The following is a 27427-nucleotide window of genomic DNA, read 5'->3' as shown; positions in this document are numbered from 1 at the left end:
TAGTTTGTTTTTTACTATTGGGGATCAAACTCAGGACCTTGCACTTGTGAGGCAGGCACAGTGCCACTGAGCTAAATCCCTCGCCCTATATATATTATTTTGATCAAAATCACTTACAATTCTCTATTATCTTGAAAAATATTGTGAAAGAGTCAAAATTTAATACATTTTGTGACTATAATACTCAAGTTACAAAATAGCCATATTTTTAACTAAGTTTATGATTTAAAAATAAGAAAAGAGTAACCATTCTGGTACTTGAGACCTGATTTAAATTATATTCTATTGTAACTAATTATATATATAATATCTATACATTATATCTACCTATATATTATAGTATGTTATATATTTCTACTTTAATATTACATATACCTTTTATAATTACTACAAACTATTTATGAATTTAAATAATTAAATTTGGTTACAAATATCTAACTTTGTCTTCAGAAAAAAAGTTAATGGTTAGTACTGACTGAACCTTCAGAATATTTATTTAAAATTATTAAGAATATTTAAGTTTTTAAATTTTATCCACTTATTATGAACTGGTTTATTTCACATATTATTCTTGTAGTATCATGCTAAGTTAATAGCACAGCCCTGTAGCAGTGACACGATATTCTAATTATGGATGTATTGAGACTGTGTTTTCTGGTATTATGTATTGTATTCTGAATTTAAATAAATATTCTGAAGGTTCAGTCAGTACTAACCATTAACTTTTTTTCTGAAGACAAAGTTAGATATTTGTAACCAAATTTAATTATTTAAATTCATAAATAGTTTGTAGTAATTATGAAATAGAAGAAGATCATTCTATTTTGAAGGGGCAAGAATCTTCAGTATATTCAAACTTAAATTCCTATTAATGGATAATTTCCTCATATACTGTTGGATACAAGATTCGTGAAATCTTTTACTAAGCACTAAGTAAAATGTCTATTTTTAGCATCTATTTTTATTAATTAAGTGAGTCATAAATTTTCAAATATGAAAATTATGATGGATAATTTGATTCACATAAAAATCAACCATTTCTGGCAATAAACTTCATAATGTTTTTGGAATCTTGCACATGCATGTTTAGATTTACATATTTTAAAAAATCAAACACATATATTACTTCTACTAAAATTTCTAAAGTAAGTCATCCACTGGTTTATAATTTTTGTATTCTCCCTATATAAATATATTCTCCTTCATTAGCATAATTAGTAACTATTTACAAATAAAAAAATACTCATTGAATTTTACACTATTTCAGTATGCTTAGTATTTTTATTAATGAGCATCTAATCCACTGTATTTTTAAATTTATCTATACTAAAGAGCTCTGACTTTTCCTTAAGTGGCCAACTTTTGAGACTCTGAAGAAATCCTGACTCCTCTAGAAAAATGGAAATAAATATAATATTTTAAATACAAATGGATGGAATTTGTATAGTTCAAAAATCTCACTGCTATATCTTGTACAGTTCTATAAACTCCAGAATACAAATTCCTTCTACATAGTAGCAATGCTACAAACACTTAGAGTAATGACTTCAACATACTGGCATTCCTGGAGCTCCTTTTTTTCCCAGTGGTCCTGGAGGCCCAATTTCTCCCTAAAAATAAAATGCAGATCAAATTTAAAACTGGTACATTACCAATTCTTCTCAAAATTTTTCTACCAAAGCCCTATAGAATGAAAATACAATGACAGTCATCCCCAATTTATCTGCCTTTCCTTTCTGTACTATGAGAAAGAAGTGAGGTAAAGCAGAAAAACCAGGGAGCCAATATCTAAAATATCTAGATTAAGAGCCTGCAGTATCACTTACATATCTCCATTGTGAAACCTGGAGTGACATTTGCCATTCTACCAAAGGAAGACCTAGTAGCTCAGACACTTAGTAATATAAGACAAAAAAAAAAGTGAAAACTTCTTTCTCATACAGATTAAGAGTTGTGGTAGCGAATATAGGTTAGCAAATAAAAATTGAGATTTAGAATAATAAGATTTAGACTACAGCTTCTGAGGTGTGGCTGACTAGGTAGTCTAAGGGATACTAAATTTAGAACAAAAATCTTAAGAAAAAAAAAACTGTGAGTAAGCATTGACCTTTTAGGCAGTAGGTGAAATACTCAGTGAAGAGCCATTTCAAAAATATATACTCTGGGTTGGAGCTATAACTCTGTCTGAGCCTTTGGAACTATAAAGAAATCCTGTAAAGGTAAACATGCAGGACTAAGAAAAGATGAGTGTGTGTTCACAAATAGGAAACTGAATTTTGGCTAACCCTAGGGAGAAAGTAGAATTCTTTAATGCCTATGTCATCTCAGGATCTTGAAAGGCAGCTCAAAGGCTACCAGAACTCAGCTCTCCATGAACTAGTTATGCTAAAAGACTTCTACAAAATTAAGATGAAGCAATGAGCTCACAATCAACAACAAAGAAACAAGAAATAGCAAGCCACAGGACTGAGAGTCAATGACAATGACAAATTACAAATATTAGTATTGTTAGAAATAGATCTACATATGAGAACTATGGATGAGATATTTCAAACTTAAAAAAATAGAATTATGAATGATTACTAAGACTGAAAATATAACAGGAACAAAAAAAACTAAAAAAAATACTGTTTAAAAAACTGGAACTTCCCAAAGTGAAAATATATATTAAATTATGTACTTAAATATATTGAAATATAAAGATAGATATAGATATAGATATATAGATATGGATGATATAGATATCTCACTATGTAGTCCAGACCAGCCTTGAACTCATTATGTAACCCAGGTAAGTCTTGAACTCAAGATTCTCCTGACTTAGCTTCCTAAGTGATAGAATTGGGAATGTTCTACTTTATCCAGCTTATTCATATTTTTTGAATCAATTGATGGTTTAGACAGCAGGTTAGAAACAATGCAGGAAGAATAATTAAACTAGAAGTAATATCCAAGTAATTTAACTTGAATGGAAGACAGAATCAAAGATATGAAAATAGGAAGATGGCATTAAGAGATGTAGAAATTGAAATTGCAATAAATAGAAAATCCCAAAATGAATAAACTAGAAATAATATGAAGATAATGGATGATTTTTTTCAGAATTAATAGAAATTCTACAAAACGAGGAAGCAAACTTGATTCTCAACAGGATAAGTAAAGAGAAATCCCTAACTAGATCATTTTTAGTGTACTTCAGAGCACTTAAAAAAATTTTTTTAAAGAACCCAAAGGAAGGAATAGATTGCTTATTAAACAATGATAATCAGAATGACAGCAGATTTTATGGCTAACAGTGAAAGCCAGAAAACAATTTAAGGAAAATTAAGGAAATTATCAATGTATCAAGAGAAAATAATAGCCTTAAGTGGCGTATTACAAAATTATCTTTGTAAAATGAAGAAATGTGTAGTTACATAAAAGTTTATTGTCAAAACACTTGTACTGAAATAATATTTTAAAATAAGTTCAGGAGACCAATTATGCTAAAAGATTTACCTAAGAGCACAACATAGAAAAGTAATCAAGTAAAATAGTACACACACATATATAAATCCAAATTAATGTTATCTATATAAACAAAAAGAATAAAAATGAACATTTTCTGAAATCATATGATATTTGAACAAATAACTGTTGCTATGAATGTTGTAAATTTAATTATATGAAGACAACATTGTATCACCACTTCACTCTCTTAATAAGTGTATCCAGGTCCAAACCTCTCAGCTCTCATTAGTACTAACCTTCTGTCCCATTAAGCCTTGGCTTCCAGGAAATCCTGGAATTCCCTAAAAATAAATAAATTAGATGTTAATTTTTAAATTATCGACTACATCATTAAAGAAGAAACAGAAATACCTGGAATTTAATGTGATTTGTAAATATACGTATTTTAGGAATATGTATAGCCTTATAAACAAGTCCTAATTTAAAATGTTTATCATGCATACTACAGAATAACACTGCTTTTTACAACAATCCAATTTTGAGTAAGATATCATCTATGAGATTCAACATTACATGAACACCTACTGATACTTAAAACAGTAAAGACTTGAAAAGATGATGCTAGGAAGACATATCTTGGTTCATCCTTTAGGCCAACATAAATGATAAAATAAAACAGAATCAGGGTTTGGTGTAAACTCATCTTTATTTTACTTATAATGAATAGATAATAAGAAGGACTGTCAAATAATATCAATTTAGGATTAGGTCAGCAGTTCCAAAGTCTCTCACAATATCAGAGCTTTAATTAGAAATTAAAGAAACAATAATTTCCTCCAAACGAAACCATGAGACACCCTGGAATTTAATGACTTATACAAAACATGTCAGCCTTTCTCCTAGTGATTCCCAGCTGGTGTGGTCATGAAGAACATGCACATCATACTTTGAAGACAAAATTGCATGAGCAAACACAGTCACACACACACACACACACACACACACACACACACACACACACACACACGAACCCTTACACATGACTCAACCCAAAAATAAAAGCTCACTAGCAAGATTCAGAGAAAATTAATGCTTATTCTATCAAGTTAAAAATAAATTAGTGCTCCAGTTACTAGGAAACCAGTCTTATCATAAACCATTAAATGAATTTACCCAAATGATCATTTATCACAACAAATGGTGGTACTGATATTTATTTCTTATTCATTTTTCCTAGCTACTTTTATACTCCAGTTGAAATAACTAATAATAATTATTTTTACACATACGTAGTGCAGCTGTAGCAGAACAGGTTATTTGAAAAACAAGGAAGTTGGCTCCCATTAGCATGTCCTTAAGACTTCTGTATCACCAAAGGATTCAAAGAATAGAGACACTAAAAAAAAAATTTAAAAAAAAGAAAAGAAAAGTAAAAAAGAAAAAAGACGAGATACTCTTAAGTAGATCAAGGAAGGTGAAAGAGCTGCCACTATCATGATTAACTATCTTCTACTACAGGAAGATCCTGCCATTATTTTTCTTTGTGACACTTTAAATTTCTGAATACAATTTCTTTCAATCATGAGCCACAGCTACATATGAGTGTCACAAAGACATAATTCTAGTTTTAGAATCTAAACTTAGAATTCAGTTTGATTTTACTCAGTTAAATTAATTTGCCACTTCACAACTCCCTCAGCAAAGAACGAAATTTGTGTTTGAGCAATGACTATAATCTAACTGAGAAGACCAACCTTAGTAAATATATTAACTAGAGAATAATATCAATATAAACTTAAAATTCAGACATTAGAAAATATGAGCGCAGAATATTCAACAAGATTTCTAAACATGAAACAAAAGTAAATCATTGTGCTATGCATATCAAGAAAATAGACTAAAATGAATCATATCCATAGATAGAAAAAGGCACATTTTAATGCAATCAATTGTCGTAAATATTGTTCAAATTAAAGCCATAATTTAGTGTAAAACCACTCCTGCCATTCAAATACATACAAAATTTATTATAAGTGTAGATTAATTTTTGCACTTAATTAAAATATTCCTGTAAAATATTATCAGAAGCAAAGTGGTTATACACTGTTCTATGCTGGAAAACTGGTACAATTTTGTCAACATAATGCCCCTCAGCCCCAGAATCCCTAAAGGAGATTTATAAGGGTCCATGATACTGTCAGGCCTGAGAAGCTGAGTTTCTTACTGCCTAGAGTCTTTTATTGCTTGGGGTTTCCATTGGTTTTCTAATCTATGCCTTTATACAGTTTATGATATTGATAGGAGTAAGTTACAGACATCTCAACTCTATTGCTCATGATAAACCCCATCCCAGCATCGGCAAACCTATACCTCTAGAAAGTAACTGCTATGTTACCATGCATAGCACCCTGACTTCTGCCTCCCAGGACTCCTTCAGAGTCCATTTGCCCACAGTTCACTTCCTGAATTGGCAAGTTTTCTATTTGAATTATTCTAATTCTCAGCTTGAATTATGTCAGCTCATAGCTAGAAATCTTAGCATCAGTTCAACTTATCATATATTAAGATCAATTTAGGACTATTCCAGATAAGAAAAAAAGATTCCCTTACTAATTGTCTGTCCTCTCAAATTGTCAAAAATATACACTTCATATATATATCAAAATAAGTCATACTATTTTATCTGTCCAATTATGCTAAAAATTGTTACTTATTTTATAAATACCAAGAAAAGGCATAGGAACACTACACAATATTAAAGACAAAATGCAAAATTTATTTTAATAAATAATTCATGGCAAAACTAATATAATAAGCAACACTGAATAAAAGACTATTAGGAACTGAAATCATTCACTGCTATATTAGTTAATAAAAATTTCCCAGATAATATTTTCCTGGACTCCCAATACATATACTGAAATTGACAAGTTTGTTGAATTTATATTAGCAGAAATACCATTCAATACCATCTGAAAGTTACCAGTTTTTCTATCCAAAAATATTTAATAACAATTATTTCATAGAACAAATATTTTTCTGAGATTTTATATTTTACTTTCATTCTTTATGGTTTTGGGTTTTAGCAACTGTGAAAATGTGTAAGACAAAAACAAGTTGCTGTTGTTTTTTTTCTTAAAAAAAATGAAGAGCCTGGGATTTAGTTCAGTGGTTCTGCCGCCTGCTTCACAAGCACAAGGGCCCAAATTCGATCCCCTGTCCAAAAATAATAATAATAAAAAGAATAAATGAACATATTTTCTCCACTTCTGTGATTGCAATTTGGGTTTGAGGAAAAGCAGAAAGTCAACTTTCTGCATAATAGAAAATTCTGAATAATATGAAAGAATGCTAACAGGAAAAAATATTCTAAAAGATTCTCTATAGCTAAACTATCATATGTAATAAATAAGTTATTAAGAATGGAAATATATACTTTAGAGCAAAATCTTTGGCCCATTTCCTAGAAAATACATTATAGGGAACATAATGTGTCTACTATGAATCACTTATAAAATCAAAATTTCACATTATACTTTCCCACAAGAAATTCAAGTTTTTACCTTACCCACAATGTTGGACTATCTTGGATAAATCTGTTGAATTTGCTTAAGCAATGCAGTATTTTCCATTCCCTAGAACATATAATCAATTAATGGTATTTCTATATCACTTGTTCAACCTTCATACACAGTGGTAGAGGTGTTTAAGATTACACCATTATCAAAATGTTAGAAACTTATTACTTGTTTTCTTCTGTTATACCAAGAAGTGACTTGCTTGTTCTAAAAGTGAAGGAAGGAAAAACATGTATGTTGGAAGTCTCATTCTTACTAGATGGAAAGATAACAAAATAATTATCTAGAGAAAGCATGAAGCAGTGCAGTGTAGGTACTGAAGTCAGCCACTCCATTCCCTAGTGGACCTCAAGCCAGTTTTGTTAACAAAATATTCTCAGCACTCCCCTTTGGAGGTGGCTAAAATAGTGAGGCTTGACTTATGGAGTTGGTACTGCTATCGGTTAATTTCCACTGGGACTTAGCTCAGCAGTCACACTATAATGGATGAGTTTTTAGAACTGTCATTTCATAACCCTTCCCTGACTTTTGACAATGTGAAATAGATTAATTCCTCTCCATGTGTCAAAATGTCCTCTTTCTCCATTTTGAAAATTTCTTCCTTTCTATCTTTCCTTTCCCTACCCTCACTTCCAAAGGTTTCCATTGTATGCAGGATGACTGGGGGTAGTGGGAAGCCAAGGATTTGATGATATTGTCCATCATTCATTACTTTTTGCCGCTTCATGTGGAGCTGACTTTGGTTACAAAATAATATTGCAATGGCCTTTATCTTTTCAATATATTTCATGTCCATTTTCAGAAAGTATGATCCAGAGCTTCAAAGACATTTGTACTTTGGCCAGGGATTTAGCTCAGTGGCACTGTGCCTGCCTTCCAAGCACAAGGTCTTGAGTTCAATCCCTGGTACCACAAAAAATAAAAATAAACAAATAACATAAAAAATAAAACTGTATTTGTATTTAAGCCCCAAATGCAGGCAGAAGGTCCTGAGTTCAATCTAAATAATAAATAATGATAATAAAATAAACTTGTATTTGTATTTGCTCCCCAAAATACTTTTTCCATTCCATTTTTTATTTCCACACTAAGTAGCAGAACATCATAAATGACATAAAACAAATTGCTCTGTGGTCAGATAACTGTAAAGAAAAGTAACTTACAATCACAGTGGCCAGATCTTAAAGAAACCAACATGTAAGTACTTGCAGCAAACCCTTAATAAGGAAATTACCAGTTTGACTGTAATCTCTAATGGGGAAAGTATAATTTAAGAATAGTGGATAAACTTATTCACCCTGACCCACAGGGACTAGACATTAACCACCAACATATATGGGCCGCTCGTGTTCACATACAAAAGAATGTGTCACCAACTTGACATTACAAGTGATAGAGAGAGACCAAGGACCTCACATGAAGGAAAAGGTCTATGGCAACTGCAAAGGTACTTTCTGTTACTGGCATGTCTCTTCCATAGCTAAAGGCATTTCAACATTTTTAAAGTCAAGACCATGACCACAACAATGCTATTATTTTTCAGGATATGACAAAAAGAAAAATGTTTTGCAAATTAGAATTATACCCAAAAAACTCAGAGAAGGAAGAGGACAATCCTTAAAGGACAAGATGAAGACACCCAGGATACACACTGCCTCTTCTTGGGAACCTCACATAAATGCTGCATGGCCAAACAGGTCCAGAGAGATACTCTGCCCCTTTACACCAGCAAGTAGACTGAAACACACGTGAAAAATACCAATGAGTCAAAAGGAATACGAACGCTGAAAATCACTGCCAGTTTGAAAGGTATCATTACCAAGTAACACCAAAGCTGTTCTAACATGGGCTGTGATCTTCTGAAAGCCTAAAAAGGACAGAGCACACTTGTTGGGGTACACAGATCGCACTGTACAACTCAAAACAAATCATGGCAAAGTTCTCACTGAGAAGAAAATGAAAAAATGAGTTTTTCAAAAACTTTTAAAGGTGACCCAGTTGCTGAAATCACAGTTATACACTATTTTCCAGAGAAATCTGAAAAACATATTTTTAAAATTTCATATAACATTAAGATTATTCAAGAAATTTTTAAACATCAAACCAAGAATGAAGCTAGTTTGATAAAAAATGAACTAATGAAAGAATTTTAATCTTAACTAATATATATGTTTCAAAGTAACTAAATATTTGAGAATGTATCTAATTTCATATCTTCCGTATGTCTTTTATTTATAACCTATGTTTTGAGGCAAGGTCTCATTAGATAGCCCAGACTGGCCTCATACTTGTGATTCTCCTGCCTCAGACCTCTCACCATGCTGAGATGACAGATGTACACCACCGAGCCCATCCCTGTAACCTGTTTTTTTTTTATTTTTATTTTTTATTTTTGTTTTTTATTTTTGAAATACATATATTTTGAAATACAACATATGCATTATTCCATTTAACTTTTTGCACTACTTCCTGCATAACCGAGGTTGTTGTGAATTTTGTTGTTTCTATAAGGTATATTTCCATTTTTTTCTCCTGAAAAATGGGACTAATGAGCATCTATTAAAGTAAAATATTTAAAGTAAATTATATCAGTTTTCAGTGGATCCATAATAAACCGCGCTTTCTGCCTTAAAGCCACTCCCATTTATTATCTTACAGTTCAGAGGCAAGAAGCCTAGCACGGTGCTCACAGGCCTAAATTCAAGAAGTCAGAGGAGCTGTGGAGGCTAGGAAAGAATTTATTTCCTGCTCCCGGTTATTGTGGAATTGTTACTTTCTTTTTTTTCCCCATTAAGTTTACTGGTATGTTTTAGGTTTACAATACAGTTACACACATCATTGGGACCTTGTGCCTTTACATGATGCATCTTGGTTCTTATTTTTCCCCCATTCTCTGCCCTCCCTTCACCCCTTCCATCCTTCCCTATTTAAAGATTTTGTTTCCATTTCTTCCTTTTCTTGTATTTTTTCTTTTCCTTTCTTACCTTTTCCCTACTCCTCCCCCTTCCCCTACTTCTTTAGACCATTTCTTCCTATTTCACATTATCAGTTATACTTTCTGACCCTTATTTATACTTTTAGTTTTCATACCAGAGAAACTATTCGCTATTTACATATATGTGTCCTATTTATTTCAGTTGAGTTTGGCCTCAATGTGCATCCATTTATCTATAAATGTCTCTAGTTTCGCATTCTTTAGGGCTAAGTAGTACTCCATTTTATTTTTTTAAAAAAAACCACACACACACACACACACACACACACACATCTTCTTTATCCAGTCTCCAGTTGATGGGCAATTGGGCTGTTTCCAAATTTTAGCTACCACAAACTGTGCCACTATAAACATAGGTGCACATATATCACTTTGGTATGATTTTTTAAAATCTTTTGGAAAGATACCCAGCTGGAAAATAGCTGGGTCAAAAGGGATTTCTAATCCTACTTTTTTGAGGTTTCTCCATATAGATTTATGCAGTGGTTGCACCAGTCTGCACTCCCACCAATAATGGAGAAGGGTTCCTTTCTCCGCACAACCCTGCCAGCATTTGTTATTGGTTGAATTACTTTCCATACAGTAACAAGTTCCCATTATCTTTCTGGTAGAAGGTGAGGGTCATTCCCAGAGTCCAGAGGCCACCACATGTTGTGTTTTATGATCTTGATGCTCCATCTTCAAAGCCACCAGCTGTGGGTCAAGTCCTTCTCATTATTAACAAGAGGTAACCATGGTGTAGGCAAAGTGAAGTGAGGTGGACTTTATATACTTATAGTCTGACATATGAAATGTTCATATTTAAAGTTAAATAAGAATTTCATTATATGATTTTAATTTCAAAAATGTATATATTTATTTATTAATGTGTGCAATAAAAATGCTCAGAAAGAACCTCATTAAATGGCTAACAATTGCCTCTGGGAATGGGATTTAGGTAAGTAAAGACTACTTACAAATTTAACTTCAATTTTAATAATTTTTGAGTAAAGACAAATGAAGTAGATAAAAAACATAAATGACAAATACAAATGAATAGAACTAATAAGATAAAATAGTATACATAATAAATGATGAAAAGAAACAATTTTCCTATCTCAACAAACTCTCAAAGATTATCTAAAGGCTTTTTTCCCCTCCACATTTATGTCATTCAAGAAACTCTTGTCAAATACTGATCTTTCAAAATAAAATGTAGACGTATGAAAGAGGTATGATATGTAGAGGTATGAAAGGCTATCATTTAGTAAAAGAACAGAAGAAGTAGAAAGCAGGGCACTGCATACCCAGACATCAGTGCTGAAAGAATTCTAGGACAATTTATCCCTGGGATCTAACTGTTTAGTTTTCATTCCTCAGCAGGTAATTCTTGAAAGTGATTTTCAGGCATAGCTAAGCTGTGTTGGACAAAGGCATCAATATGTCTTAAGAAAGGATAATTCTGTCTTTAAGAAGCACTTTCTTTGAGACAAGCTAATAATTTGGCATTTGGCAGCAGCATTTTCTCCCAATTTTTCCAAGTAATATAAATTAAATTTTCCAAAATAAAAACAGTAATATATCAGCTCTGTAATTGAAGATTGTCACATTTGTAAATGCTATATAAAATTTCAGGTAATTTCTAGGAAAATTAGTAACCTAAAAATTATGTTAACACTGAAGATCTAATAAAAACCATGCACACTTAAATGCCTAATTTCTATCTTTGTCAGAATTTACTTATCGGTAATATAAACAAGTACAATCTTCCTCGATTGCATACATTGTTTTACAAGGTAGATTTGTTTCTGTTGAAAACTAATAGTCATGTTTCACTTAATCACAGGGCTAAATTCTGAGACAGGCAATCTTTTAGCTACTTCCTCATTGTTAAGGCACAATACCCAACATCCACATCTTAATAAGGGGAGAGGTTTATCCTGGCTCACAGTTTATAGAGGTTTCATTCCATAAGGGGCTGGCTGCACAGCAGCACAGTATGGCAGAAGGGCACAGCAGAGGAGAAAGAACTCATGGCAGGGCAGGCGGGAAGCAGAGGAGGACTACAAGAGGAGGAGGGATATATCTCCTTCCAGGCCACACCCAGCGACCCAACTCTTCCCACCAGGCATCACTTCCCAACACCACACCCAGCTAGAAACCCATCAGCAAACTGATGCAGCACCACACATCCGTGACCCAATCACTCCCAAAAGCCCCACCTATGAGCACATGAGACTTTGGGGAAACAACGAGATATAAGCCATAACGTGTGGTGTTAAGCATTTTCATCATGTGAACATCAGAATGTACTGCACAAACCACATGGGACAGCCTTCTACACACCTAGGCTATATGGTAAAGCCCATTGCTCTGAGGCACAAACCTGTACACCACATTCATGGACTGCATACTATAGACAACTGTAACACAGTGTAAATATCTGTGTCCAAACATAGAAAAGGTATCATAAAAACATGGTATAAAAAGATACACTTATGCCATGACTGGAGCTTGCAGGATTGGAAGCTGCTCTGGAGGCATCGTTGAATATGGTATGGAGGTAAAGGTCTAGAATATTACTGTACACTGCTGCAGATTTTATATACACTGGTGTATCTTGGTTACATCCTCATTGCTAGGAAAAAAATACCCAACACCTAAAAGTTAAAGGAGGAAAGGTTTATTTTAGATTAGTTTGTAGAACTTTCAATCCACAGTTGATTGGCCCTAAGGCAGGGCTACGCGGCAAAGAGGCACATCAGAGGAGAAACAGTCCATGGCGGGACAGGCAGAAAAAAGCAGCAGTGAGCTTTCCTTTCCTTTTTTATTCCATTCAGACTATAAGCCTATCGGTTGGTGCCATTCAAACTTAGGATGGGTCTTGTCTTCAGTAAATCCATCCAGCCACACCCAAAACTATGCCAATCCAATTAGTAAACTAGTCCATTTATCACACCCACGATGCAGTATCATACACTCATGATCCAGCCACCTCACAAAAGCCTCACTTAAGAGCGTTTGAGGGGTGACATTTTAGATATAAACTATAACAACTGTACTCTTAGACTACACTAAATTTATAAGTACATTTTTTCTTGTTTTCAATAGAAAATTAACCTTAGCCTAATTTAATTTTGTAATTTATATTTTTTTCATTTTAAGCTTTTTATACTTTTGTAACTATTTTTAATTTAAAATACAAACATTATAGCTGCACAGAAATATTTTCATTTTAAATTTTATACTTTTTTTTTCATTTTTAAAATAGTATACCTCTTACTACTTTTTAAACTTTGTTCAAAGCAAAGACACAGACATACTTGTTACCCTGTTCTGCTAACATCAGCATCAACATCATGACATTACCACAGCCACCTCACTAGGTGACAGAAACTTTTTAGCTCCATTATGATCTAAAAGGACCACTGTTGGACATGCCGGTCCATTTTTTACTGAGATGCACACAAGATATTTTAAATACATCAAAAGTATGGATTGCATTTGGAAATATAATTTCATGTAATTTTCATGGCAAAGATATAGATTAACCATTTCTTTTTATACAAATATATTATTGTTATAATTCTATTTATCAATATCATTAAAATTTATTGCTCACTTCTAGCAGGTAAATACTAGTGAAGCTGATCTAGTTTTGCTATGTCGATGATATTTATGTTAATAGGAAAAAATCAAACAAGTCCATGATTAAACCTAGTGAAACTTTATTAACTAACATGTACAAATAATAGTGAACATTTGCTTTATAAGGTTAAAGAAAGCAATATATTTTTACATTTATTACAATGCCAAATATAACATATCTGGAGGCCAAAATTTTAGCTACTGCTTGCAAATTTAATCACTTCTACAGAAAAATTACACATTGACATTGTTTAACTTAGATAAGACCTATTTCAAAGTTATTTTCAATCACTAGAAGTAGTAGGGGCTTAGTAAATAATAAAGACAATTGGATTTCCAGATTGTATAATTTGAATTGTTAAAAGTTGTTTGCCTTCACCCTTAAGAAGTTTTGTATAAGGTGCTGGGGATTTAGCTCAGCATTTCGGTGGCCTGCCTTGCAAGCACAAGGACCCAAGTTCAATCCCTGGTACTGAAAACAAAAGAGTAAAGTTTCTAATATCAGATACAAGTTTCACATTAAAGTTGGTTCATTCAATGCATACAAGGACATGCCTCTCCCGGAACCTGAAACAGGTACAGAAAAAATTATTACAAATTTCTACAAAACTTCACAACCTTATTATTCAATCTCAAATCAAAAAGGAACAATGAAAGAACTACTTGATTTTTTTCTTTTATCTCTCTTCTCTGTCTAGATAAAAAATGTACTCATGTAAGCAAAAATGATCTCCACACTTCTAGCTTAATAGAGCGTATTGCCTCACATCAAAGTCATCATTCAACATAACTTTCCCTGACATTTATGCATATATTCTCTTTATGCATGAAAATGATATGTCAAACAATCAGACCACAAAAAGGTGATTAAACAAAATATCTACTTGTCTCTTAAGTAAATGGTGACTTGGACGAGCTTAGCAGTTAATGTTACACCATAAGGACAAGAAAATATGTGGTTTAGCAAGAATTTGAAAAGTATGAGAAAAGTAAGCAACAAAAAAGCCTGTATGAGCTAGTAGCCTTGAAGGCAGTACAGTAAAATCCACAATTCTATTCTAGGAAAAAATGAGAACAAATATCTTTCATAATCAAAAAGCTAAAAATATCCTTAAGTAAGTAACAGGTGCTCACCTTCATAGATCCAGAAAACACAGCATCATTTCCTCTGTTCTCATGGAGCTCCTAGGAGCTCAGATGTGGAGACAAGTCCTTGCCCAAGTCTCCTCCAGGAGCCCTCAGGGAGCCTGCACAAGTGGGGCTGGGATGGTGAGCACAGCACTGGCAAGGGGCAGCCAGATGAAAAATGTTAAACTCGATGAAGCAAAGAATGAGCACCAGGGCAAAAACAGTGACGATGTAGAAGGTGGGAAATAGTGACACTGCAGGTAATTTAATTGATAACAACTGTCCAAAGCAAAGTAGCCAATTCAAGAGTAAGTTGGAGTAAAGGATGACATAATTCAGCAGGAATACTCCTAGTCATTACATTGCTGAGTTCCCACCATCCACCTCACTGCCCAAGATAAAATCAGACTGACTTAATGAGAAATCAGGGAAACATATTCACAAAATTCAGGATTCTTTAAAACAATCTGATTCTCCTTTGCTCCTTGAAGTCTGGCAAGCATAGCATCTTTTGAACAAAAAGAAGCCATGAAAAAAATCAAATTCAAAATCCAGGCTTAGTTTTCTTTTCTGTTAGTGGGAACTGATCCTAGGACATTTACACTGAGCTACGTACCCAGCCCTTTTTTATTTTATTTATTTATTTTGAGATAGAGTCTAATTGTCCACAGTGGGCTTAAACTTGCCACTCTCCTGCTTGAGCCTTCCACAGCTCTGGATTATAAGGATATGTCAATATTCCTTAATTTTTAACTAACATTATAAAACAATGTGCATGGGAAAAATTAAATACAGATAAGCAAAAATGGAATATTACAAACATCAAACACCTGGGAAGAGGGGAAGAAGCACAATAATTGAAATACAATTAAACTATATAATAAATCCTATGTTTATTCATGTAGATCTATTTTATACATAATTCATATACTGTTTTATTCCATAGCTATGGATTTATGCACACAGTATAGTAAACATTGTTTAAGTTATTCCACCTTTGCAATCTGAAAGAGTAGGGAGAAAATATATTTCAGGCAAAAATTACTAAAAACAATAATGCAAATATATAAGAAAATGACAAGTTTTAGAAATACATGAACATTTTTAGAAATTAATGGTACAGAAAGTGCTGATTACCATGGAGTAATGCTTTTAACTAAATTTTCATTTAAAGCAAGATTTTGTTTTCTTTCTGTAGGCTCGGAATGATTTATTTTTTTATTTTTCAAAAGCTTTGATTCTGTTTTTTCATTTCTTTTTTATTCAATAAATTTATTGGTACATTTTAAGTATACACTATGATGACATTCATCACTGGGAATCTGTGCCTTTACATAATGTAACATGGGCCTTATTTCTTTTTTGGATTGGTAGTTTGGAATTTATGAAGTTCCTCAGGTATTTTTTGTCATGAAAGTATCTTATTTCTCCACTGATTTTGAGTGATAGTTTTGCAGGTACATCCATTTGGGTTGGGGATAGTTTTCTTCTGGGACTTGAAATACTTCACTCCAGGCTTTTCTTGACTTGAGAGTTTGTGTTGAGAAGTCTGCTGTGATTCCGATGGGCTTACTTTGCATCTGATTTTCTTTTCTCTGACTGCTTGTAGGATTTTGTTCTTCTGTTGGGTCTCTGGAATCTTGACTACTATATGCCTAGGTATAGACTTTTTTCTTTATTATTCTGGCTAGTTGGAGTCCTATATGCCTGATTTATCTGTATGTCAAGTTCTTTACCCCTGCTTCCAAAGTTTTCTACCATTACTTCTGTGAAGATTTTTTTATGCCATTTACACTCTCTCCTATTTCTTCATTCACTCTGATCAGTCTTATGTTATTTTTCTTTGCATCATCTAGCAGATGCTGGATTTATTTCTCATGGTTCATTGCTATTTTAAAGAAATCTTTCTTTTCCTGGTCACTAACTGCAATCCTGTCTTCTATCTGACAATCTCTCCTCACATTGGCTCATTCTGCTGCGTAAACTTTCAATGGAGTTTTTAATCTCCTAGAAATCTGTTTGCATCTGTTTTATGGATTCCATTTGTTTCCTATGCTGGGATTCTATCACGTTCCTCAGCTCCTCTATTTTTTGTCTCTGTATGCTCTAGAGTTATTAATCATGTCTTTCACTATGGAAACAATCTCATTATTTGACATTTTTTTCTGATTTTATCTTTTAAGGATCCTCTTTTGTTGCCAATTCAGGAAGTCCTGGTGGTTGAGTATCAGACTGTTTCATCTTGTTGCCCCTTGGAGTAGCTTTTAGTGGTCTGAAAGTCTGATTTTGAGATTTGTTTCAGTGTCTTCTCATTTCATCCAGTGCAGTCTGCTGTGTCTTTATTGAGGTGACTCTTTGCTTTCCCAGTGGGCTTTAATTCTCAACAAGCCTCAGAGAGGTCTTTTCTCTGCTGCTCTCCACTGTGCCAATACCTGGGTTTGGAATGATGGCCTTTTGGATCTCTGTGCTGGGCTATTGTTTGGGGAAGGTTCTGACTGGTGTCTGTATGGTTCACTTACAGATGGAATGTGGGCAGGCCTCTGAATTGTTTTCCAGGCAGGTGTTTGTCTGTGGCTTGCACACTCAAGCCACTGGTGTCTGGATGGAGCCATGGCTGGGGTTTGTGCACCTGAACCACTATGTTTGGGCAGGCTTCTGGCTGGATTCTGTGCACACTTATGGATGTTCTCTGGGCATGCTCCTGGCTGGAGCCTGCATGTGCTTTCAGCTGTTTTCCAGGACTTCTTTCTTTTCTCATTTTTTTTATTTTCTTCCCTTATTTTGAGACAGGGTCTCACTACATTATCCAACTGGCCTCCAACTTCTAAACTCAAGCAATCCTCCTGCCTCAGCCTTCAGAATGCTGGAATTACAGGTACATGACAATGTACCTAGCTCAATACAAACTGTACCAGTGTTTTTGATAAAAATATATGCTACATCATAAGTTTGCATTATATACCAATATGTAAGCATAACCATTTTCATATAGGCTCACTACCTAAAATGGCTGTTAAAGATAAACTAAATGAAAAGATCATAGTTTCCAATACTGTTATAAGAGATTACCATAAACTCAGTAGCTCAAAACAATAGAATTTATTCACCTTCAAGTTCAATAAGCCAGAAGTCTAAAGTGAAAATCTTGGCAGTTGTACACCTTCCAGAACTTTTAAAGCAGAATTCATTACTTGTCTCTTTCAATTTCTGGTAGCTACCAACTTTTCTTGTGTGAACTTCAGTCCAATCTCAACCAGCACAGTATTACTACTTCCTCCTCTTCTGTGTGTAATATTTCCCATTGTCTCTCTCTTATAAGTGCATAGTGATATTTAGGGTCCACTAGGATTTACAGGATCACCTCCCCCTTATGAAGTGCTTCATTTAATCCCCTCTACAGACATTTTTTTCCAAAGGAAATGATATTTTCAAGTTCCGTTGATTAGGACCTGATAACTATGGAGGACCAATCTTCAACCAGAGTCATATCTAAACCACATGCAATATGCATTCAACCCTTCTAATATCCTCAAAGTATCAACTCATTCCAGTGAAATTCAAATTCTTAAGTAAATAAATCAGCTGAAAAGTTTCAAATCTCATTTTCTAAATAAAATAAGGGCATGCCCCATCCTGGAACAACAACAAAAAAAAAAACCCATGAATTTACAAACTAGAAATCAAGTTATCCACTTCCAAAATACAATGCTGAGTCAGCATAGGGTAGAAATACCCTGATTCAAAAAGAGAAATGGAAGGAAGAACAGAGTTCCTGGTCACTAGCAATTTAAAATCCTGCAGGGCAAACTCCGTCTGCTTTCAAGGCCTAAATATACTCCTTTAGCCTTGAAGGTCTGGCCTGTGACTCCATCATTGCAATCACTATTCTTTTTACATAAAGGTAATACATGTTTGCAGCTGAGTAGTTTTATCACACTGCTTCCTGCCTGTAGAATTTCGAGTAGCCAACAACCTTCCTTCATTGTGTCTTGTCTTTGTCTTTCAATCCAGTATTTCTGATGACATAACATTATTAAAAGCCTTGTAGCTCTCCTGAGTCTATACTGGGGATTCATGAAATTAGACAAGTGTTTCTTAAGTAAACTCATCTTTACCTAAGGATTCTATGGGATGATTGAGGGATCTCTGAAGTACATTCTTAATCTATTTAGCTGTATCAAAGGTCTATCCAGCCACATCCTTAGCCTATATACATCCTTGATTTTCTAACACTGAGTCTATTCATCTATTGTAATCTGGATAAACTGAAAAATTTCCAAATCATCAAATACTGGTTCTGTTTTGCTTGACAGTCTTTTCTATAGTTTTCTCTTCATAATTTAGTGTAAACATCAAAATTCATGCCACAACTTCAGCACTTTGCTCAGAAATCTCCTCAGCTAAATATACAAGTAAATTACCTACAAGTTCTGTTTTTTGCACAAATGTAGTGAAGACTTTTGCAAAGAGTTGATTTATGCATCATGGAGACTGGGTAGGGAAGTATAAAATCCATACTGCAGGCTTTCAAGAGGGGCAGCTGGGAAGTCTCAGGTAGGGGCGGACATAGCAGTCTACAGACACAATTTCTTCATCCTCTGTGAAATCTGAGTTGTGCTCTAACTCTCAACTGACTGTATAACATAACCTAGGATAATTCTCCTATCACAAGAGCTTTAATTTAATCATATTTACAAAACCCTTCATTCAAATATAATCTTTTCAAGTTTAAAGAGTTAAGGACTTTTTCAACCTCCTAGATTATTATTCCTAGAAACATCTAAAATATCTTTGACTGATGCACTGTTTCTTATTAAAATTTTTTTAGTCTTCACTTTAAAAAATCTTCTCTGATGATTCAAAGATAGATTGTGTACTTAAATGCCTTTGCTATCATCTAGACCTGTTCTATTTGAAAACATCTTGTGAGCCTTAGATAAGAATGATTCTTTTTGTGTTTTTTTGGTTTGATACTATTTTTAATGTGCAACTAAAAGACAAGCTATAAATAATCCTTAACACAGTGATACTTGTTTGAAATAAACTGTAGTAAATTTAGTGGTGTTAAAAATAAATTTAAAGTTAATTGGATTAAAGTTAATTGGTTGCAATTTGCTACTTAGAAAGTAAATTACTTGTAGTACTGAATTAGTGTTAGGACTGATCAGATAGCCTTTAAAATTGAAGATACTGGTATGTAAGCACACTTATACTTTAAAGTGATATAATCATTTCTAGGGAAATAATCTTTGCCTTCAATTTTAATTCCAGGAGCCAATGTTTATTTGTATCAATCTATTAACAGGGATGAATCACCACCAGGTTGCAAAAGGCTGTATTTAATTAGTAAAAGCATTTTTCTAAAAGTTCTGTTCTTCCAATTTAGTCTATTAATTTCCTTGGCTACCACACAGTAGGTCAAATACAGTAAAAATGTTCATACTTAGGGCCAAATCATTCACTACAAATGCTTAAAAAACAGTATTCACATGGAATGGAAAAATTTTCATTTCTCTGTACCACAAAACATATAAATATACAGGATTTTTTTTTCCATTGTATAAAATTTTCCACAAGTGGCAAAGATTGATCTTCACAGTCTAATATTCCTAACAACTAAGTTTTCATTTATTGGGGGTTTTTTTGTTTCTTTGTTTGTTTTTGTTTCTTTGAGACAGGGTCTCACTATGTAGTTGAGACTGACCTGGAACTCACTATGTAGTCCAGGCTGGTCTCAAACTCACAGCGATCCTCCTGCCTCAGCCTCCCAGGTGCTGGGATTACAGGCATGAGCCACCATGCCCAGCCCTCATTTATTGTTAAAATAACACAATAGTTTGTAATGTTACATGATCTTATTTGGAAGAGAATACAGACCAGAAGAGTTATATCCAGATATTGATAAATTTTAGATACATAATATATTCACTGCTTTTTCAGCAGAGATGGTTCCTGGCTAAGGAAACCTGACTTCCTATTTGTAATTCATCAGAAAAGAAGATAGTGGAAGAAAAGAAATTAGGCAGTGGTCCTCAATCATTTTGGTAATGGGGACTGGTTTTGTGGAAGGCAATTTTTCCATAGATGGGGTAGGGGGAACTAGATTCTCTTTTCATTTTATTAATATATGTTTGCAATAAATATCTATTGTATTTAGCTTCAGCATCACCTTAGAACATCAGATATTAGATTCTCATAAGAACCACATAACCTACATTCCTTAGATCCACACTTCATAATACAATTCTTGCTCCTGTGAGAATCCAATGCCATACTGATCTGACAGGAGGTGTGTCAGCTGAGGGGGACTGCCTGTAAATACAGCTGCAGTTTCCCTCACTTGCCCACGGCTCACCTCCTGCTGTATGGGCTGGTTCCTAACAGGCTAGAAACCTATACTAATCCATGGCCTGGGGACTGGGAACCCTTGGGATAAGGGATCTCCTCTTTCCTTTCTAGATGGATCTGTTGGGAAGGTATGGAAGAATTGTTAAAGATCTCAATCAGTAACCCTCCCCCCCACTTTACATCTACTGCTTTTAGATTGCATCTAAATGACCTCTACTCTCTGATTCTTGCTATTGCCTGCCTTAGCTCCTCATTTACCTATCTCTTAAATCTTCCTAATTGGGGTTCTATTTTGTTTATCCCTTTACCATCCATCACCCCCACTAAGCTTCAAGGCTTCAAGAGGCAATCTCACCACTGAACCAAAACATTCCAGAAACGAAAGAAATGCTGGAAGGAAGAAAAGAAGGTAAAGACTAAAGTCGAAGAGCCATGCTGTCTTCCATGGAAATTTATTACAGCACAAAAGCTTTAGAGAAGGATAAATCTTGAGAAAAGAGTAAGACTGAGCAGTGTAGGGAAAGAGCAAAGGCAAATCAGTGTTGGCTTCTGCCTGGAAGTGAGGCCGCCAGCCCCAGGAAAGAAATGCCCCATGGAATGCCTTATTTCCTATTTAACGTTCTTGACATTTCTATTAACAGAATGGAAAATATTATTTTCAAAGTAAACACATTTTCCTCATATCAACATATTACTATTTATATAGATGTATTAGTCTTGCCTTTGTGGCACTATTTCTATGGAAAAATGAGTTTCACATTCCAAAACACTCACAAACATTTAGAACACAGTGATCTCATAATATGAACCCAGTTTTTGTTTTGTTTTGTTTTGTCTTTTGTACCTGGCATCAAACTCAAGCCCTCATGCTTGCCAGGCAGATACTGCACCACTGAGCTACATTCCCAGCTAAGAACCCAGTTCTAATCTCTGCTGTCACTTCTGGAAAGATGGTAGAATGGTACAGAAAGAAGACCTCTCTGAGGTTAGTGTCCAGGCACTGGAATAACACAACCTGAGGAAGAGAAGAAGGAGGGTAGTGGGTCCCTGGGACCTAGGAAGGATCTGAAGTGAGAACTGAAGCCCATGGGGAGAGCAAAGAGAGAGTCTCCAACAAAGAAGGAGGAGATTGTAAGACCTGAATAGGCTAAAGTGACTCCATGCTAATAGGCCAGACTGTGCTTCTTCATATGCTAATTGCTACCTTGGTTAACAGCCCGCCGTGACCCTAGAACATTTCCTGCATAAGATAAGCAATGTGTTTGCAGTCTTGTTCTGTGAATTCCCTGACTCTTTGTTTAGAAAAACCTTATAAAAAGTACCTCAGCCCCTGAGCAGTTGCCTCTCTGAGCCACCTGGCTCTGGGAGTGCCGTCTGGCCAGACTAATAAAGGTCTTTTACCATCTAGGCTGGTGTGTTCCTTCCTGGGTTTCTCGGTTCTCCGTCGTGTTCCCGGAGCCTCGCTGGGTGTTAGGGCCCAGCTTCGTGGAGGCCTTTCGGCTGTTCACGCTCCGTGGAGTGGAAGTGAGACTTTAGGTCTTACAGAGATAACAGGCAATACCTCCGACCTGAGCCCAGATTCTCTTTGTGAGAAGGGTGGCTCGAACCTGCAGATGAAGACTTACTATGGGCAACCCTAGAGACCTACAGGAATAAATACACCAGTGCAGGAGAGCAGTGGATGCAGCAGGCTGCAGGGTTGGGTGAATTGGTGGGGTTTAGATATCCTCCACAAGAGCGTGACTGGCCAGTAGCCAATTTGGAGAGGGGCCAACTGAGCTCAGAACTGAGAACAGCTGTGGACTTTTTCCATCTAGCAGGAGCCCTGTTTGAGCCAGTGGGGGGCATGCTGTTGCAGGCCCAACAGGTCCAGTTCTATCCTCAAAGCCAGAAACCAGCCTGAACTTCCATGGAACTAAAGGGGCAAGCAATCTGGGATTATCCACTACCCCCATAATGCTATGGTTGGCTTGCTAGGAGTTATCAGCTACAATCTGCACAGGTTGTCTATCAGTGACAGCCCAGACATACTCTGGAGTGGACATTTTTTTTCTCTTTTCTTTATCTTTCTTTTGTTTTGGCTTTTTTATTGATTATCTTTATTTTATATGAGTGTGAATATGGTTTCTAGTTTTATTGTTGTTGGTTTGTTTTGTTTTTGTTTATGTTTCTTTCTGCTCTTTCTCTCCTGCCTTCATCAGTTTTCCAAAATGTACATGATCTTATTTTGCCTTCTAGTTTTGCTTCTAATTGCTTCCTCTTTTATTTGTTTATTTTCCCTCCTAACTCCTTTCAAATTTTCTCCTCTGAGGATAAATTAACTATATTGAAGGCTTATTCACTGCAAACATTTTCCTGGTTTGTTTTAGATTTTGTTTTCTGACTACAAATCTAGTTCATACAGTTAAAGATGGAAAATTAACAATTATCACAGTTTGTCATTTTCTAGACTGTGTTTGATTGCTATTGTTACTACTGACTATACTACTTTGACCAAGGTGACGTTATTGTGCTAATCAGTTAATCTTCCTGGTACAGGAAGAGTGAGATTGCCCAAGGTCAGAAGAGGTACAATAGCCCAGTGCCAAAGAACTGGGTCAAGTAGGAAGCAACTTCTCATCCCCAATAAATTGAACAGCTAGGATCTTGCAACAGACTCAAAACCAAAAATCCAGCTACACCTGGAAGACACCTCTGAAGTCATTTTGTAAGGGTTCTAAATCATAGCAACAAAGATAATCACCATAAGCAATTTACAAGCATCAACCCAGGAATTAAACTAAAAAAAAAGTGCAAAATAAGAAAACACACAAACAAGATGTAAACTAAGAGTTCCAGCTCACCAAAGGAAAATCCAGGGGAATATGGGGTGGAACAATCCAAAAGTCAAACATCTGGACTCTCTGAAGTGGTAACAGTGAAAGTAACAAAGCAGATGAAAGAGGTTCTAGAAAAAAATCAAATCAGAAATAATTTCTCAGGAAACTACAGAGATGGTAAGCATAATGAAGGGCATAATTAATGACTGTAGAACAGATACAAATTTTTAAAAATAGAGGATCTTAGCAAAATGATAGAAGCCACAAACACCCAGCATAGGAAGGAAATGGAATTCTTTGAACCTCAAGCTTCTACAAAAAGAGAAAGTCAAACCAAAAGCACATACAAGGGAGGAAATTATAAAGATCAGAGCAGAAACCAATGCAATGGAGATTTAGAAAATGATACAAAGAATCAATGAATTGAAGAGTTGATTCTTTGAAAGACTGACAGACCATTGGCCAACCTTATCAAAAAAGGAAAAAAAAAAAAAAGGACAGGAAAGACTCAAATCCATGCAATTAGAAATGAAAAGGGTGAAATCACAGTAGACTCTGCAGAAATCCAGAAGATCATCAATACCTATTTTGATTCTACTGTATTCTGATAAGATGGAAAATACAAAAGAAATGGACAGATTCCTAGATACATATAAATAACCAAAGCTGAATCAAGAAGATATAAAAATTCTAAATAACCTAGTATCATTCAGTGAAATTGAAGATATAATTAAAAACTTACCAATGAAAGAAAAAAAAGCCCAGGCCCTGATTTATTCACTTTCAAATTCTACAAGAAGTCTGGAGAAGACCTAAAGCCACTACTTCTCAAACTCTTTAATTAAATTGAAAAGGAAGCAATACTCTGAAATTCATTGCTTTATTCCAAAATACAAAAGGATTCAACCAAAAAAGAGAACTACAGGCTTATTTCTCTAATGAACATAAATGCAAAATACCTCAATAAGATACTGGCAAACAGAATGCAGCGAATCATCAAGAAGATTATACATCATAACCAAGTAGGATTTTTCCCAGGGATGCAGGGATAGTTCAACATATGCAAATGAATAAATGTAATGTACCATATCAACAGAACTAAAGACAACAAATCACATGATCATCTCAATAGATGCATAAAAAAGCATTTGACAAAGCCCAACACCCATTCATGATAAAAAAAATCCTACAAAAAGTTAGAATGGATGGTAATTACCTCAACCTGATAAAAGCCGTCTATGACAAACTAACAGCCAACATCATTCTAAATGAACAAAAGCTGAAAATGTTCACTCTAAAATTATGAATGAGGCAAGGATGTCCACTGTCATCACACCTGTTCATTATAGTTCTGGAAATATTAGCCAGAGCAATTAGACAAGAGAAAAATCAAAGAATATGGGTAGGAAAGGAAGAATTTAAATTATCATTATTTGCAGATGACACAACACTCTACATAGAAAACCCCAAAAACTCCACCAGCAGACCAAAATCAGGAGTATAGCTGGATACAAGTCAAGACTCAAAAATCAATAGCCTTCCTGTATATGAGTGGCAAACTCACTGAGAAAGGAAGTAGGGAAACAGCACCTTTCACAATAGCATCCAAAAAATTAAAAAAATGAAATACCTAGGAACAATCTAATGAAGGAAGTAAAACTACATTGAAAACAACAGTACTTTGAAAAAAAAGAGATTGAATAGAATATCAGAAAATGGAAAGATATCCCTTGTTCTTGGGTGGGAAGAATCAATATAGTAAAAATGGTCAGGGGCTAGGGATTTGGCTCAGTGGTTCTGCCTCCTGCCTCGCAAGATCAAGGGCCCGAGTTCAATCCCTAGTAGCAAAAAACAAAATGAAACAAAAAAAATGGTCATACAGATTTAAAGTAATCCTAGCCAAAATTCTAACAGTATATCTCACAGAATTAAAGAAAATAATCCTAGAATTCATTTGGAACCAGAAGAGACCTAAGCAATTCTAGGTAACAAAGGCAAGGCATCATAATCCCTGACTTGAAATTATACTACAGAACTACCGTGATAAAAAATATCATAGTACTGGCAAAAACAAAAACAAAACAGACTTGAGGATCAATGGAACAGAGTAGAAGATGCAGAAAGAACTCCAGATATACTCAGCTACCTTATCTTTGACAAAGGAGCCAAACACCTTCACTGGAAGAGTGATAGCTTCTTTAAAATGTGGTGCTGGAAAAACTGGATGTCAACTTTCCAAAGATTAAAATTAGACCCATATCTTTCACCATGCAGTATTTGCATGGATCAAAGATTTAAACATTAAAACAAAAACACTAAATCTGCTCAAAGATAGATTACGTAGAATTCTTGAAGACATCAGCATAGGCAGAGAGAGAGGGAGAGAGAGAGAGATCCTGAACTGTAATTTAGGAAGGTAAAACATTAATTCACTTGCCATTGAGATTTTTGTGAGGATAAAAAGAAGATAAAATAAAAAGAATGTTTTGCAGGCAGATTATAAGCTACTGGTATATGTGAAATATAGATGGAAAGGAGAAGACATTGAAATATGCATTGTCTGTCAAAATGACTCAGGAATTATTTCAATGTCTTCTCCTTTCCAACCATATTTTACATATACCAGGATCTCTATATTACAGTCCTCACTACCTTCCTATTTCCCATCATCCAACAGGGACCTTTCACTGCCTCCTCAGGTCTACATTTAGATTATTTCCTTGTTTCTTGGGTACATCTTTAACCACCTCATCTATGTACTTTCAAACAGTCCCTCCTCCTCCCTCTCTCTCTCCCTCTCTCCCTCCCTCCCTCTCCTCTCTCACCCAGTCTAGCCTCAAATGCTTGGCAAAAATTTCTCAACCACCCAAGATGCAGGATTGTCTTCCTACACTCCTTTAGCATTTAGAATAATTCTATGCATGTGTGTGATACTTTTATATTTTTTCAAGTTTCCTGTGTGAGCCTCATACAAGCCATATTATTAAAAAGCTTTATAAATGTCTACAGTATTTATATGAAGAGAAAGGCATTCAGAGACACGAAGTGACCTATTCCACTCCGCCAGGCTGCAAAGAGCAAAAACTTTCACCTTGGCCTTCTGAGCCCATGTCTAGTTCATACTTGGCATTTGCTATAAACGCCCTTATGTCAGGAATCATTTGCTTTGTTTTGCTTCAGTCTCCCAAATTATTTTAGCAACTTCTTAAAGGCAGATACTTTACAAAGAACTTGCTCCAGTGCATCATAATACACACAATAAAAATTCAGGTAGAATTTGAGGAATGCTAAGAGTAGTTCAATTCTTTTGCCTTACGTAAGAAGCCTTTGTAATTTCGTCTCCATATCCAGTGTGTGGATTCTGATGTGTCAAACGAGTACTCTGTGACAAATGCTAATATACACACTATTTCACTTCTTGACCTAGTTTCTCCCCAAGCAAATTACAAGTTCCCTAAGAATAGATAAGGTTGATGAATCAA

The 27427-nt window shown here is 34.8% G+C and overlaps 1 protein-coding gene across 2 annotated transcripts in view; it reads right to left on the bottom strand.

The window, feature by feature from the left end:
* Positions 1-27427, bottom strand: part of Col21a1 (collagen type XXI alpha 1 chain) — a 126002-nt gene that overhangs the window by 24150 nt on the left and 74425 nt on the right. For both annotated transcript variants that reach the window (XM_033763410.1, XM_010628929.2), the window contains exons 17-18: positions 3747-3791; positions 1557-1610 (exon numbers count right to left, since the gene is read on the bottom strand). In XM_033763410.1, the coding sequence (XP_033619301.1) occupies positions 1557-1610; positions 3747-3791 (99 nt within the window). The remainder of the gene's footprint in view (positions 1-1556; positions 1611-3746; positions 3792-27427) is intronic.

This window comes from Fukomys damarensis, unplaced genomic scaffold (genome assembly GCF_012274545.1).
Source record: "Fukomys damarensis isolate Sample0158 unplaced genomic scaffold, DMR_v1.0_HiC HiC_scaffold_14, whole genome shotgun sequence".
In the NCBI taxonomy this organism is placed as follows: domain Eukaryota; kingdom Metazoa; phylum Chordata; class Mammalia; order Rodentia; family Bathyergidae; genus Fukomys; species Fukomys damarensis.
This window is presented reverse-complemented; position numbering and strand designations above follow the sequence as displayed.